The sequence below is a fragment of the Rissa tridactyla genome, chromosome 22 (assembly GCF_028500815.1).
Source record: "Rissa tridactyla isolate bRisTri1 chromosome 22, bRisTri1.patW.cur.20221130, whole genome shotgun sequence".
In the NCBI taxonomy this organism is placed as follows: domain Eukaryota; kingdom Metazoa; phylum Chordata; class Aves; order Charadriiformes; family Laridae; genus Rissa; species Rissa tridactyla.
The window spans coordinates 4,578,901-4,595,021 of record NC_071487.1 but is presented as its reverse complement, the minus strand read 5'-3'; the positions used below and the strand labels follow the sequence as shown (position 1 = coordinate 4,595,021).

Below are 16,121 nucleotides of genomic sequence, written 5' to 3'. Positions count from 1 at the left end.
AACCACCACTGCAGCCACTTCCAGCACAGCTGAAACATCCACTGCTGCTCCTGTCACCACCACAGCTACGGGGACCACCACCTCTGCTCCTGGGACAACCTCGCCTCCTGTCACCACCTCGGCTGTTACTCTCACCACTGCTACTGACAACACATCCCCAAATCTGAGCACACCTACACCCACCTCCACTCTGGGGACAACCTCCACTGCTACCAGTACCAGCACGTCAACCCCAGAGGCAACCACTGTGGGCACCTCCACCACGGTGGAAACCTCCAGCACGGCTCCCCAGTCCACATCTACTCCTCAAACTACAGCTGCACCCACTTCCACTCCAGCACAGACGTCTCTTCTTGAGACAACCTCCACACTCCTCTCCACCACAGCAGAAACCTCCACCACAGCTGAAGAAACCACCACTGCAGCCACTTCCAGCACAGCTGGAACATCCACTGCTGCTCCTGTCACCACCACAGCTATGGGGACCACCACCTCTGCTCCTGGGACAACCTCGTCTTCTGTCACCGACTCGGCTGTTACTCTCACCACTGCTACTGACAACACGTCCCCAAATCTGAGCACACCTACACCCACCTCCACTCTGGGGACAACCTCCACTGCTACCAGTACCAGCACGTCAACCCCAGAGGCAACCACTGTGGGCACCTCCACCACGGTGCAAACCTCCAGCACGGCTCCCCAGTCCACATCTACTCCTCAAACTACAGCTGCACCCACTTCCACTCCAGCACAGACGTCTCTTCTTGAGACAACCTCCACACTCCTCTCCACCACAGCAGAAACCTCCACCACAGCTGAAGAAACCACCACTGCAGCCACTTCCAGCACAGCTGGAACATCCACTGCTGCTCCTGTCACCACCACAGCTATGGGGACCACCACCTCTGCTCCTGGGACAACCTCGTCTTCTGTCACCGACTCGGCTGTTACTCTCACCACTGCTACTGACAACACGTCCCCAAATCTGAGCACACCTACACCCACCTCCACTCTGGGGACAACCTCCACTGCTACCAGTACCAGCACGTCAACCCCAGAGGCAACCACTGTGGGCACCTCCACCACGGTGCAAACCTCCAGCACGGCTCCCCAGTCAACATCTACTCCTCAAACTACAGCTGCACCCACTTCCACTCCAGCACAGACTTCTCTTCTTCAGACAACCTCCACACTCCTCTCCACCACAGCTGAAGAAACCACCACTGCAGCCACTTCCAGCACAGCTGGAACATCCACTGCTGCTCCTGTCACCACCACAGCTATGGGGACCACCACCTCTGCTCCTGGGACAACCTCGCCTCCTGTCACCACCTCGGCTATTACTCTCACCACTGCTAGTGACAACACGTCCCCAAATCTGAGCACACCTACACCCACCTCCACCCTGGGGACAACCTCCACTGCTACCAGTACCAGCACGTCAACCCCAGAGGCAACCACTGTGGGCACCTCCACCACGGTGGAAACATCCAGCACGGCTCCCCAGTCCACATCTACTCCAGAGGCTACAGGTGCACCCACTTCCACTCCAGCACACACGTCTCTTCTTGAGACAACCTCCACACTCCTCTCCACCACAGCAGAAACCTCCACCACAGCTGAAGAAACCACCACTGCAGCCACTTCCAGCACAGCTGGAACATCCACTGCTGCTCCTGTCACCACCACAGCTACGGGGACCACCACCTCTGCTCCTGGGACAACCTCGCCTCCTGTCACCACCTCGGCTGATACTGAGAGAACTGCTACTGACAACACGTCCCCAAATCTGAGCACACCTACACCCACCTCCACTCTGGAGACAACCTCCACTACTAGCAGTACCAGCACGACAACCCCAGAGGCAACCACTGTGGGCACCTCCACCACGGTGGAAACATCCAGCACGGCTCCCCAGTCCACATCTACTCCAGAGGCTACAGGTGCACCCACTTCCACTCCAGCAGAGAAGTCTCTTCTTCAGACAACCTCCACACTCCTCTCCACCACAGCAGAAACCTCCACCACAGCTGAAGAAACCACCACTGCAGCCACTTCCAGCACAGCTGGAACATCCACTGCTGCTCCTGTCACCACCACAGCTATGGGGACCACCACCTCTGCTCCTGGGACAACCTCGCCTCCTGTCACAACCTCGGCTGTTACTCTCACCACTGCTACTGACAACACGTCCCCAAATCTGAGCACACCTACACCCACCATGACGCTGGGGACAACCTCCACTGCTACCAGTACCAGCACGTCAACCCCAGAGGCAACCACTGTGGGCACCTCCACCACGGTGGAAACCTCCAGCACGGCTCCCCAGTCCACATCTACTCCTCAAACTACTGCTGCACCCACTTCCACTCCAGCACACACGTCTCTTCTTCAGACAACCTCCACACTCCTCTCCACCACAGCAGAAACCTCCACCACAGCTGAAGAAACCACCACTGCAGCCACTTCCAGCACAGCTGGAACATCCACTGCTGCTCCTGTCACCACCACAGCTATGGGGACCACCACCTCTGCTCCTGGGACAACCTCGCCTCCTGTCACCACCTCGGCTGTTACTCTCACCACTGCTACTGACAACACGTCCCCAAATCTGAGCACACCTACACCCACCTCGACTCTGGGGACAACCTCCACTGCTACCAGTACCAGCACGTCAACCCCAGAGGCAACCACTGTGGGCACCTCCACCACGGTGCAAACCTCCAGCACGGCTCCCCAGTCCACATCTACTCCTCAAACTACAGCTGCACCCACTTCCACTCCAGCAGAGAAGTCTCTTCTTCAGACAACCTCCACACTCCTCTCCACCACAGCTGAAGAAACCACCACTGCAGCCACTTCCAGCACAGCTGGAACATCCACTGCTGCTCCTGTCACCACCACAGCTACGGGGACCACCACCTCTGCTCCTGGGACAACCTCGCCTCCTGTCACCACCTCGGCTGATACTGGGAGAACTGCTACTGACAACACATCCCCAAATCTGAGCACACCTACACCCACCTCCACTCTGGGGACAACCTCCACTGCTACCAGTACCAGCACGTCAACCCCAGAGGCAACCACTGTGGGCACCTCCACCACGGTGGAAACATCCAGCACGGCTCCCCAGTCCACATCTACTCCTCAAACTACAGCTGCACCCACTTCCACTCCAGCACAGACGTCTCTTCTTGAGACAACCTCCACACTCCTCTCCACCACAGCAGAAACCTCCACCACAGCTGAAGAAACCACCACTGCAGCCACTTCCAGCACAGCTGGAACATCCACTGCTGCTCCTGTCACCACCACAGCTATGGGGACCACCACCTCTGCTCCTGGGACAACCTCGTCTTCTGTCACCGACTCGGCTGTTACTCTCACCACTGCTACTGACAACACGTCCCCAAATCTGAGCACACCTACACCCACCTCCACTCTGGGGACAACCTCCACTGCTACCAGTACCAGCACGTCAACCCCAGAGGCAACCACTGTGGGCACCTCCACCACGGTGCAAACCTCCAGCACGGCTCCCCAGTCAACATCTACTCCTCAAACTACAGCTGCACCCACTTCCACTCCAGCACAGACTTCTCTTCTTCAGACAACCTCCACACTCCTCTCCACCACAGCTGAAGAAACCACCACTGCAGCCACTTCCAGCACAGCTGGAACATCCACTGCTGCTCCTGTCACCACCACAGCTATGGGGACCACCACCTCTGCTCCTGGGACAACCTCGCCTCCTGTCACCACGTCGGCTATTACTCTCACCACTGCTAGTGACAACACGTCCCCAAATCTGAGCACACCTACACCCACCTCCACCCTGGGGACAACCTCCACTGCTACCAGTACCAGCACGTCAACCCCAGAGGCAACCACTGTGGGCACCTCCACCACGGTGGAAACATCCAGCACGGCTCCCCAGTCCACATCTACTCCAGAGGCTACAGGTGCACCCACTTCCACTCCAGCACAGACGTCTCTTCTTGACACAACCTCCACACTCCTCTCCACCACAGCAGAAACCTCCACCACAGCTGAAGAAACCACCACTGCAGCCACTTCCAGCACAGCTGGAACATCCACTGCTGCTTCTGTCACCACCACAGCTACGGGGACCACCACCTCTGCTCCTGGGACAACCTCGCCTCCTGTCACCACCTCGGCTGATACTGAGAGAACTGCTACTGACAACACGTCCCCAAATCTGAGCACACCTACACCCACCTCCACTCTGGAGACAACCTCCACTACTAGCAGTACCAGCACGACAACCCCAGAGGCAACCACTGTGGGCACCTCCACCACGGTGGAAACATCCAGCACGGCTCCCCAGTCCACATCTACTCCAGAGGCTACAGGTGCACCCACTTCCACTGCAGCAGAGAAGTCTCTTCTTCAGACAACCTCCACACTCCTCTCCACCACAGCAGAAACCTCCACCACAGCTGAAGAAACCACCACTGCAGCCACTTCCAGCACAGCTGGAACATCCACTGCTGCTCCTGTCACCACCACAGCTATGGGGACCACCACCTCTGCTCCTGGGACAACCTCGCCTCCTGTCACAACCTCGGCTGTTACTCTCACCACTGCTACTGACAACACGTCCCCAAATCTGAGCACACCTACACCCACCTCGACTCTGGGGACAACCTCCACTGCTACCATTACAAGCATGTCAACCCCAGAGGCAACCACTGTGGGCACCTCCACCACGGTGGAAACCTCCAGCACGGCTCCCCAGTCCACATCTACTCCAGAGGCTACAGGTGCACCCACTTCCACTGCAGCAGAGAAGTCTCTTCTTCAGACAACCTCCACACTCCTCTCCACCACAGCAGAAACCTCCACCACAGCTGAAGAAACCACCACTGCAGCCACTTCCAGCACAGCTGGAACATCCACTGCTGCTCCTGTCACCACCACAGCTATGGGGACCACCACCTCTGCTCCTGGGACAACCTCGCCTCCTGTCACCACCTCGGCTGTTACTCTCACCACTGCTACTGACAACACGTCCCCAAATCTGAGCACACCTACACCCACCTCCACCCTGGGGACAACCTCCACTGCTACCAGTACCAGCACGTCAACCCCAGAGGCAACCACTGTGGGCACCTCCACCACGGTGGAAACATCCAGCACGGCTCCCCAGTCCACATCTACTCCAGAGGCTACAGGTGCACCCACTTCCACTCCAGCACAGACGTCTCTTCTTGAGACAACCTCCACACTCCTCTCCACCACAGCAGAAACCTCCACCACAGCTGAAGAAACCACCACTGCAGCCACTTCCAGCACAGCTGGAACATCCACTGCTGCTTCTGTCACCACCACAGCTACGGGGACCACCACCTCTGCTCCTGGGACAACCTCGCCTCCTGTCACCACCTCGGCTGATACTGAGAGAACTGCTACTGACAACACGTCCCCAAATCTGAGCACACCTACACCCACCTCCACTCTGGAGACAACCTCCACTACTAGCAGTACCAGCACGTCAACCCCAGAGGCAACCACTGTGGGCACCTCCACCACGGTGGAAACATCCAGCACGGCTCCCCAGTCCACATCTACTCCAGAGGCTACAGGTGCACCCACTCCCACTCCAGCAGAGAAGTCTCTTCTTCAGACAACCTCCACACTCCTCTCCACCACAGCAGAAACCTCCACCACAGCTGAAGAAACCACCACTGCAGCCACTTCCAGCACAGCTGGAACATCCACTGCTGCTCCTGTCACCACCACAGCTATGGGGACCACCACCTCTGCTCCTGGGACAACCTCGCCTCCTGTCACAACCTCGGCTGTTACTCTCACCACTGCTACTGACAACACGTCCCCAAATGTGAGCACACCTACACCCACCTCGACTCTGGGGACAACCTCCACTGCTACCAGTACCAGCACGTCAACCCCAGAGGCAACCACTGTGGGCACCTCCACCACGGTGGAAACATCCAGCACGGCTCCCCAGTCCACATCTACTCCTCAAACTACTGCTGCACCCACTTCCACTCCAGCACACACGTCTCTTCTTCAGACAACCTCCACACTCCTCTCCACCACAGCAGAAACCTCCACCACAGCTGAAGAAACCACCACTGCAGCCACTTCCAGCACAGCTGGAACATCCACTGCTGCTCCTGTCACCACCACAGCTATGGGGACCACCACCTCTGCTCCTGGGACAACCTCGCCTCCTGTCACCACCTCGGCTGTTACTCTCACCACTGCTACTGACAACACGTCCCCAAATCTGAGCACACCTACACCCACCTCCACTCTGGGGACAACCTCCACTGCTACCAGTACCAGCACGTCAACCCCAGAGGCAACCACTGTGGGCACCTCCACCACGGTGCAAACCTCCAGCACGGCTCCCCAGTCAACATCTACTCCTCAAACTACAGCTGCACCCACTTCCACTCCAGCAGAGAAGTCTCTTCTTCAGACAACCTCCACACTCCTCTCCACCACAGCTGAAGAAACCACCACTGCAGCCACTTCCAGCACAGCTGAAACATCCACTGCTGCTCCTGTCACCACCACAGCTACGGGGACCACCACCTCTGCTCCTGGGACAACCTCGCCTCCTGTCACCACCTCGGCTGTTACTCTCACCACTGCTACTGACAACACATCCCCAAATCTGAGCACACCTACACCCACCTCCACTCTGGGGACAACCTCCACTGCTACCAGTACCAGCACGTCAACCCCAGAGGCAACCACTGTGGGCACCTCCACCACGGTGGAAACCTCCAGCACGGCTCCCCAGTCCACATCTACTCCTCAAACTACAGCTGCACCCACTTCCACTCCAGCACAGACGTCTCTTCTTGAGACAACCTCCACACTCCTCTCCACCACAGCAGAAACCTCCACCACAGCTGAAGAAACCACCACTGCAGCCACTTCCAGCACAGCTGGAACATCCACTGCTGCTCCTGTCACCACCACAGCTATGGGGACCACCACCTCTGCTCCTGGGACAACCTCGTCTTCTGTCACCGACTCGGCTGTTACTCTCACCACTGCTACTGACAACACGTCCCCAAATCTGAGCACACCTACACCCACCTCCACTCTGGGGACAACCTCCACTGCTACCAGTACCAGCACGTCAACCCCAGAGGCAACCACTGTGGGCACCTCCACCACGGTGCAAACCTCCAGCACGGCTCCCCAGTCCACATCTACTCCTCAAACTACAGCTGCACCCACTTCCACTCCAGCACAGACGTCTCTTCTTGAGACAACCTCCACACTCCTCTCCACCACAGCAGAAACCTCCACCACAGCTGAAGAAACCACCACTGCAGCCACTTCCAGCACAGCTGGAACATCCACTGCTGCTCCTGTCACCACCACAGCTATGGGGACCACCACCTCTGCTCCTGGGACAACCTCGTCTTCTGTCACCGACTCGGCTGTTACTCTCACCACTGCTACTGACAACACGTCCCCAAATCTGAGCACACCTACACCCACCTCCACTCTGGGGACAACCTCCACTGCTACCAGTACCAGCACGTCAACCCCAGAGGCAACCACTGTGGGCACCTCCACCACGGTGCAAACCTCCAGCACGGCTCCCCAGTCAACATCTACTCCTCAAACTACAGCTGCACCCACTTCCACTCCAGCACAGACTTCTCTTCTTCAGACAACCTCCACACTCCTCTCCACCACAGCTGAAGAAACCACCACTGCAGCCACTTCCAGCACAGCTGGAACATCCACTGCTGCTCCTGTCACCACCACAGCTATGGGGACCACCACCTCTGCTCCTGGGACAACCTCGCCTCCTGTCACCACGTCGGCTATTACTCTCACCACTGCTAGTGACAACACGTCCCCAAATCTGAGCACACCTACACCCACCTCCACCCTGGGGACAACCTCCACTGCTACCAGTACCAGCACGTCAACCCCAGAGGCAACCACTGTGGGCACCTCCACCACGGTGGAAACATCCAGCACGGCTCCCCAGTCCACATCTACTCCAGAGGCTACAGGTGCACCCACTTCCACTCCAGCACACACGTCTCTTCTTGAGACAACCTCCACACTCCTCTCCACCACAGCAGAAACCTCCACCACAGCTGAAGAAACCACCACTGCAGCCACTTCCAGCACAGCTGGAACATCCACTGCTGCTCCTGTCACCACCACAGCTACGGGGACCACCACCTCTGCTCCTGGGACAACCTCGCCTCCTGTCACCACCTCGGCTGATACTGAGAGAACTGCTACTGACAACACGTCCCCAAATCTGAGCACACCTACACCCACCTCCACTCTGGAGACAACCTCCACTACTAGCAGTACCAGCACGACAACCCCAGAGGCAACCACTGTGGGCACCTCCACCACGGTGGAAACATCCAGCACGGCTCCCCAGTCCACATCTACTCCAGAGGCTACAGGTGCACCCACTCCCACTCCAGCAGAGAAGTCTCTTCTTCAGACAACCTCCACACTCCTCTCCACCACAGCAGAAACCTCCACCACAGCTGAAGAAACCACCACTGCAGCCACTTCCAGCACAGCTGGAACATCCACTGCTGCTCCTGTCACCACCACAGCTATGGGGACCACCACCTCTGCTCCTGGGACAACCTCGCCTCCTGTCACCACCTCGGCTGTTACTCTCACCACTGCTACTGACAACACGTCCCCAAATCTGAGCACACCTACACCCACCTCGACTCTGGGGACAACCTCCACTGCTACCAGTACCAGCACGTCAACCCCAGAGGCAACCACTGTGGGCACCTCCACCACGGTGGAAACCTCCAGCACGGCTCCCCAGTCCACATCTACTCCTCAAACTACAGCTGCACCCACTTCCACTCCAGCAGAGAAGTCTCTTCTTCAGACAACCTCCACACTCCTCTCCACCACAGCTGAAGAAACCACCACTGCAGCCACTTCCAGCACAGCTGGAACATCCACTGCTGCTCCTGTCACCACCACAGCTACGGGGACCACCACCTCTGCTCCTGGGACAACCTCGCCTCCTGTCACCAACTCGGCTGTTACTCTCACCACTGCTACTGACAACACATCCCCAAATCTGAGCACACCTACACCCACCTCCACTCTGGGGACAACCTCCACTGCTACCAGTACCAGCACGTCAACCCCAGAGGCAACCACTGTGGGCACCTCCACCACGGTGGAAACCTCCAGCACGGCTCCCCAGTCCACATCTACTCCAGAGGCTACAGGTGCACCCACTTCCACTCCAGCAGAGAAGTCTCTTCTTCAGACAACCTCCACACTCCTCTCCACCACAGCTGAAGAAACCACCACTGCAGCCACTTCCAGCACAGCTGGAACATCCACTGCTGCTCCTGTCACCACCACAGCTACGGGGACCACCACCTCTCCTCCTGGGACAACCTCGCCTCCTGTCACCACCTCAGCTGTTACTCTCACCGCTGCTACTGACAACACATCCCCAAATCTGAGCACACCTACACCCACCATGACGCTGGGGACAACCTCCACTGCTACCAGTACCAGCACGTCAACCCCAGAGGCAACCACTGTGGGCACCTCCACCACGGTGCAAACCTCCACCATGGCTCCCCAGTCCACATCTACTCCTCAAACTACAGCTGCACCCACTTCCACTCCAGCACACACGTCTCTTCTTCAGACAACCTCCACACTCCTCTCCACCACAGCAGAAACCTCCACCACAGCTGAAGAAACCACCACTGCAGCCACTTCCAGCACAGCTGGAACATCCACTGCTGCTCCTGTCACCACCACAGCTACGGGGACCACCACCTCTGCTCCTGGGACAACCTCGCCTCCTGTCACCACCTCGGCTGATACTGGGAGAACTGCTACTGACAACACATCCCCAAATCTGAGCACACCTACACCCACCTCCACTCTGGGGACAACCTCCACTGCTACCAGTACCAGCACGTCAACCCCAGAGGCAACCACTGTGGGCACCTCCACCACGGTGGGCACCTCAAGCATGGCTCCCCAGTCCACATCTACTCCTAAAACTACAGCTGCACCCACTTCCACTCCAGCACACACGTCTCTTCTTCAGACAATCTCCACACTCCTCTCCACCACAGAAGAGAAGTCCACCACAACTGCAGAAACCACCACTGCAGCCACTTCCAGCGCAGCTGGAACATCCACTGCTGCTCCTGTCACCACCACATCTCATGATAGAACGCAGATGTCACACTTTGGTTTTTCTCAGTTTACAAATTCAGTTTACAGTGAAACCACAACTCTAATTATGTCTAGTAATTTTGGAAAAACAAGTAAGTTGTCTTTCAGTAAGTTTACTTCAGTAATTAAACCAATTTTTTTTCAATTTTACATAGAAATCGATTTTAAATATTTCCATTTCTATCACTTTTTTTAATATGGTCGATATACTGAATGGTGCTTTATGATTTTCCTTTAGGCAGCTCTCATTCCTTGAGAAAGCAGTATCATTTCATACATGTAAATAAAACCTTCTTATTGAGAACGTCGTCAACATTTACTGCATCTTATGGAGGGATTGTAGCTTCATGGCCTTTTTCTTAAGGCCGTATCCGTAATATCGTAATTTAAACAAAATCCCCATGTTGAAAGGCAGAAGACGACAAAGGACACTCAAGATCAAGGTTAAAGAAATACATAATTCACTATATAAGTGTGAAATTATACCCATGATGTTAAAATGTATGACATGAAAAAAAGCAATCATATCATTTCTGAAAATGCGAAAAGTCAAAATTAAAATTAAAATTAAAAATTGTGAAAATTAAAATTGTGATTAAGAAAAGATGCCAGAAAACATCAAACAAGTCAGAACAGGGCGAAAGCATAGGATTAGATGGTAGGAGACTTCTGTGTTTGTCCACCCCGAGCCTTCACTCCCTGGCTCTTGCACCTCCTCACTCCCCATCTGTGCTTCTTGCAGCTCCCAGCCACCCACCAACCACACCTGGACCCCTCCAGCATTTCACCATCAACTTCACCATCACCAATCTCCCCTACAACTCCGACCTGGAAAATCCTGACTCGGCAAAGTTCAGCACTACGATGAGGGTCCTAACTACCATGGTATGTGGCCCACCACAGGGCCATGGCAGTGCCCCCGCTGGCCCCATAAACTTGGTGGGAGCGCACGGGGATGGCCAGGACTTAACTGTGAAACCTCTCTCCTCGGCAGCTGGATCGCCTTCTGAAGGAAAGCAGCATTGGCCCCGCTTTCCTTGGATGTGAAACCACAGCCTTCAGGTATGGGTTGCGCGTGAGTCTCCCTTTCCAGGTGCCACAAGCAGATCCGGGGGCCCATCACACTAGGTGGCCACCTAGCCTACAGAGGCAGGACCTTCTCCCTCCTGCCCTCCTTCCTTAGCACCTTCTCCTTGATGCCCTCCTTCCTTAGCACCTTCTCCATGATGCCCTCCTGCCTTTGGACTTTCTCCCTGATTCCCTCCTGCCTTAAGACTATCTCCTTGATGCCCCATTCCCTCTGGACCTTCTCCCCGATTCCCTCCTGCCTTAAGACCATCTCCTTGATGCCCCATTCCCTCTGGACCTTCTCCTTGATGCCCTCTTGCCTTAAGACCATCTCGTTGATGCCCCATTCCCTCTGGACCTTCTCCCTGATTCCCTCCTGCCTTAAGACTATGTCCTTGATGCCCCATTCCCTCTGGACATTCTCCCTGATACCCTCCTGCCTTAGGACCTTCTCTTTGATTCCCTCCTGCCTTAAGACCATCTCCTTGATGCCCCAATCCCTCTGGACCTTCTCCTTGATGCCCCAATCCCTCTGGACCTTCTCCTTGATGCCCCATTCCCTTTGGACCTTCTCCCTTGTGCCCTCCTACCTTAGCACCTTCTCCTTTATGCCCCAATCCCTCTGGACCTTCTCCTCGATGCCCCAATCCCTCTGGACCTTCTCCTTGATGCCCCATTACCTCTAGACCTCCTCCCTGATCCCCTCCTGCCTTAGCACCTTCTCCTTGATGCCCCTTTCCCTCTGGACCTTTTCCCAGATTCCCTCCTGCCTTAAGACCATCTCCTTGATGTCCCATTCCCTCTGGACCTTCTCCTTGATGCCCCAATCCCTCTGGACCTTCTCCTTGATGCCCCATTCCCTCTGGACCTTCTCCTTGATTCCCTCCTGCCTTAAGACCATCTCCTTGATGCCCCATTCCCTCTGGACCTTCTCCCTGATCTCCTCCTGCCTTAGCACCTTCTCCTTGATGTCCCATTCCCTCTGGACCTTTTCCCTGATTCCCTCCTGCCTTACGGCCTCCCCTCGCTCCTGCCCTCTCACCTCGGGACAGTGACGGCACAGCCCCAAGACGACTCTAAAGCCCTGCCTGGCCCCGCGCTAACTCAGCACCCCCAGGGCGGTACTGCAGGCAGGAGAGCAGTGGCCGGCCACCACGCACACACGGGCTGGCAGTGCCGGGCTTGCGATCCTCTGCCGAGATGGCTGCGGGTGCCCCAAGGCCTGGCCTGAAAGCGGGACGGCACAGGGGAGGGGTGCTCAGGCACGGCGCTATGTTTTCCAGGCCAGTGAGGCAAGGGGACAACACGGGGGTGGACGCCGTCTGCAGCTACAGGCAGGAGCCTTCCGCCCTGCCCTTGGACAGGGTGGGCCTTTACCACGAAGTGAGCAACAAGACCAGAGGCATCACGCAGCTGGGCCCCTACAGCCTGGACAAGGACAGCCTCTACGTCAACGGTGACCCATGCTCCTCTCTCTGCCTCCTCTGCTCTCCCCTGGCAGCCTTCCCCAGCCCTGCTCCCTCCCTGTCCCCACCTCCAGCTCATCACCCCTCTCTCTTTCTCTCTCTTCCCAGGTTACAACGAACAGCCAGTCCTGCCCGGTGAGTACCTTGCAGGAGCAGGCTGTGCTCAGAAGGCAGCAAGTGCCTTGCGGGGGTCTTCTCCTGGGCACAGCTTGCTGCGGGACAGGGCTCGTGCTCCCTGCGAGAAGCGGGCAGCCTAAAAGCCTTCCGCGTTGCGACCAGGGCCTCCAAGGAGGGGTGGCTGGCACAAGACCTCTGCTTTTCTCCACCCCGAGCCTTCACACCCTGGCTCTTGCACCTCCTCACTCCCCATCTGTGCTTCTTGCAGCTCCCAGCCACCCACCAACCACACCTGGACCCCTCCAGCATTTCACCATCAACTTCACCATCACCAATCTCCCCTACAACTCCGACCTGGAAAATCCTGACTCAGCAAAGTTCAGCACTACGAGGAGGGTCATGGCCACCTTGGTAAGCAGCCCACCACAGGGCCATGGCAGTGCCCCCGCTGGCCCCATAAACTTGGTGGGAGCGCACGGGGATGGCCAGGACTTAACTGTGAAACCTCTCTCCTCGGCAGCTGGATCGCCTTCTGAAGGAAAGCAGCATTGGCCCCGCTTTCCTTGGATGTGAAACCACAGCCTTCAGGTATGGGTTGCGCATGAGTCTCCCTTCCCAGGTGCCACAAGCAGATCAGGAGGCCCATCACACTAGGTGGCCACCTAGCCTACGGAGGCAGGACCTTCTCCGTCCTTCCCTCCTGCTTTAGCACCTTCTCCCTGATGCCCTCATGCCTTAGGACCTTCTCCCTGACGCCCTCCTGCATTAGCACCTTCTCCTTGATGCCCCATTCCATCTGGACCTTCTCCCTCATGCCGCATTACACCTGGACCTTCTCCCTGATGCCCTCCTGCCTTCGGACCTTCTCCTTAATGCCCCAATCCCTCTGGACCTTCTCCTTGATGCCCCATTCCCTCTGGACCTTCTCCTTTATGCCCCAATCCCTCTGGACCTTCTCCCTGATCCCCTCCTGCCTTAGCACCTTCTCCTTGATGACCCATTCCCTCTGGACCTTCTCCCTGATGTCCCATTCCCTCTGGACCTTTTCCCTGATTCCCTCCTGCCTTACGGCCTCCCCTCGCTCCTGTCCTGTCGCCTCGGGACAGTCACGGCACAGCCCCAAGACGACTCTAAAGCCCTGCCTGGCCCCGCGCTTCCTCAGCACCCCCAGGGCGTTACTGCAGGCAGGAGAGCAGTGGCCGGCCACCACGCACACACGGGCTGGCAGTGCCGGGCTTGCGATCCTCTGCCGAGATGGCTGCGGGTGCCCCAAGGCCTGGCCTGAAAGCGGGACGGCACAGGGGAGGGGTGCTCAGGCACGGCGCTATGTTTTCCAGGCCAGTGAGGCAAGGGGACAACACGGGGGTGGACGCCGTCTGCAGCTACAGGCAGGAGCCTTCCGCCCTGCCCTTGGACAGGGTGGGCCTTTACCACGAAGTGAGCAACAAGACCAGAGGCATCACGCAGCTGGGCCCCTACAGCCTGGACAAGGACAGCCTCTACGTCAACGGTGACCCATGCTCCTCTCTCTGCCTCCTCTGCTCTCCCCTGGCAGCCTTCCCCAGCCCTGCTCCCTCCCTGTCCCCACCTCCAGCTCATCACCCCTCTCTCTTTCTCTCTCTTCCCAGGTTACAACGAACAGCCAGTCCTGCCCGGTGAGTACCTTGCAGGAGCAGGCTGTGCTCAGAAGGCAGCAAGTGCCTTGCGGGGGTCTTCTCCTGGGCACAGCTTGCTGCGGGACAGGGCTCGTGCTCCCTGCGAGAAGCGGGCAGCCTGAAAGCCTTCCCCGTTGCGACCAGGGCCTCCAAGGAGGGGTGGCTGGCACAAGACCTCTGCGTTTCTCCACCCCGAGCCTTCACACCCTGGCTCTTGCACCTCCTCACTCCCCATCTGTGCTTCTTGCAGCTCCCAGCCACCCACCAACCACACCTGGACCCCTCCAGCATTTCACCATCAACTTCACCATCACCAATCTCCCCTACAACTCCGACCTGGAAAATCCTGACTCGGCAAAGTTCAGCACTACGAGGAGGGTCATGGCCACCTTGGTAAGCAGCCCACCACAGGGCCATGGCAGTGCCCCCGCTGGCCCCATAAACTTGGTGGGAGCGCACGGGGATGGCCAGGACTTAACTGTGAAACCTCTCTCCTCGGCAGCTGGATCGCCTTCTGAAGGAAAGCAGCATTGGCCCCGCTTTCCTTGGATGTGAAACCACAGCCTTCAGGTATGGGTTGCGCGTGAGTCTCCCTTTCCAGGTGCCACAAGCAGATCCGGGGGCCCGTTACACTACGTGGCCACCTAGCCTACGGAGGCAGGACCTTCTCCCTCCTGCCCTCCTTCTTTAGCACCTTCTCCCTGATGCCCTCATGCCTTAGGACCTTCTCCCTGCTGCCCTCCTGCATTAGCACCTTCTCCTTGATGCCCCATTCCATCTGGACCTTCTCCCTCATGCCGCATTACACCTGGACCTTCTCCCTGATGCCCTCCTGCCTTAGCACCTTCTCCTTTATGCCCCAATCCCTCTGGACCTTCTCCCTGATGCCCTCCTGCCTTAGCACCTTCTCCTTGATGTCCCATTCCCTCTGGACTTTTTCCCTGATTCCCTCCTGCCTTACGGCCTCCCCTCGCTCCTGCCCTCTCGCCTCGGGACAGTCACGGCACAGCCCCAAGACGACTCTAAAGCCCTGCCTGTCCCCGCGCTTCCTCAGCACCCCCAGGGCGTTACTGCAGGCAGGAGAGCAGTGGCCGGCCACCACGCACACACGGGCTGGCAGTGCCGGGCTTGCGATCCTCTGCCGAGATGGCTGCGGGTGCCCCAAGGCCTGGCCTGAAAGCGGGACGGCGCAGGGGAGGGGTGCTCAGGCACGGCGCTATGTTTTCCAGGCCAGTGAGGCAAGGGGACAACACGGGGGTGGACGCCGTCTGCAGCTACAGGCAGGAGCCTTCCGCCCTGCCCTTGGACAGGGTGGGCCTTTACCACGAAGTGAGCAACAAGACCAGAGGCATCACGCAGCTGGGCCCCTACAGCCTGGACAAGGACAGCCTCTACGTCAACGGTGACCCATGCTCCTCTCTCTGCCTCCTCTGCTCTCCCCTGGCAGCCTTCCCCAGCCCTGCTCCCTCCCTGTCCCCACCTCCAGCTCATCACCCCTCTCTCTTTCTCTCTCTTCCCAGGTTACAACGAACAGCCAGTCCTGCCCGGTGAGTACCTTGCAGGAGCAGGCTGTGCTCAGAAGGCAGCA

At 57.5% G+C, this 16,121-nt stretch overlaps 1 protein-coding gene across 1 annotated transcript in view; it reads left to right on the top strand.

Annotated features, from left to right (window-relative positions):
• Nucleotides 1-16,121, top strand: part of MUC16 (mucin 16, cell surface associated) — a gene marked incomplete at its 5' end in the record, with an annotated part of 77,116 nt that overhangs the window by 12,239 nt on the left and 48,756 nt on the right. The window contains 14 exons of the mRNA XM_054182330.1: nucleotides 341-391; nucleotides 770-817; nucleotides 3,587-3,634; nucleotides 7,763-7,813; nucleotides 10,256-10,319; nucleotides 10,970-11,112; nucleotides 11,321-11,376; nucleotides 12,579-12,751; nucleotides 13,147-13,289; nucleotides 13,498-13,553; nucleotides 14,216-14,388; nucleotides 14,784-14,926; nucleotides 15,135-15,190; nucleotides 15,763-15,935. Coding sequence (XP_054038305.1) covers nucleotides 341-391; nucleotides 770-817; nucleotides 3,587-3,634; nucleotides 7,763-7,813; nucleotides 10,256-10,319; nucleotides 10,970-11,112; nucleotides 11,321-11,376; nucleotides 12,579-12,751; nucleotides 13,147-13,289; nucleotides 13,498-13,553; nucleotides 14,216-14,388; nucleotides 14,784-14,926; nucleotides 15,135-15,190; nucleotides 15,763-15,935 — 1,378 coding nt within the window. The remainder of the gene's footprint in view (nucleotides 1-340; nucleotides 392-769; nucleotides 818-3,586; nucleotides 3,635-7,762; nucleotides 7,814-10,255; nucleotides 10,320-10,969; nucleotides 11,113-11,320; nucleotides 11,377-12,578; nucleotides 12,752-13,146; nucleotides 13,290-13,497; nucleotides 13,554-14,215; nucleotides 14,389-14,783; nucleotides 14,927-15,134; nucleotides 15,191-15,762; nucleotides 15,936-16,121) is intronic.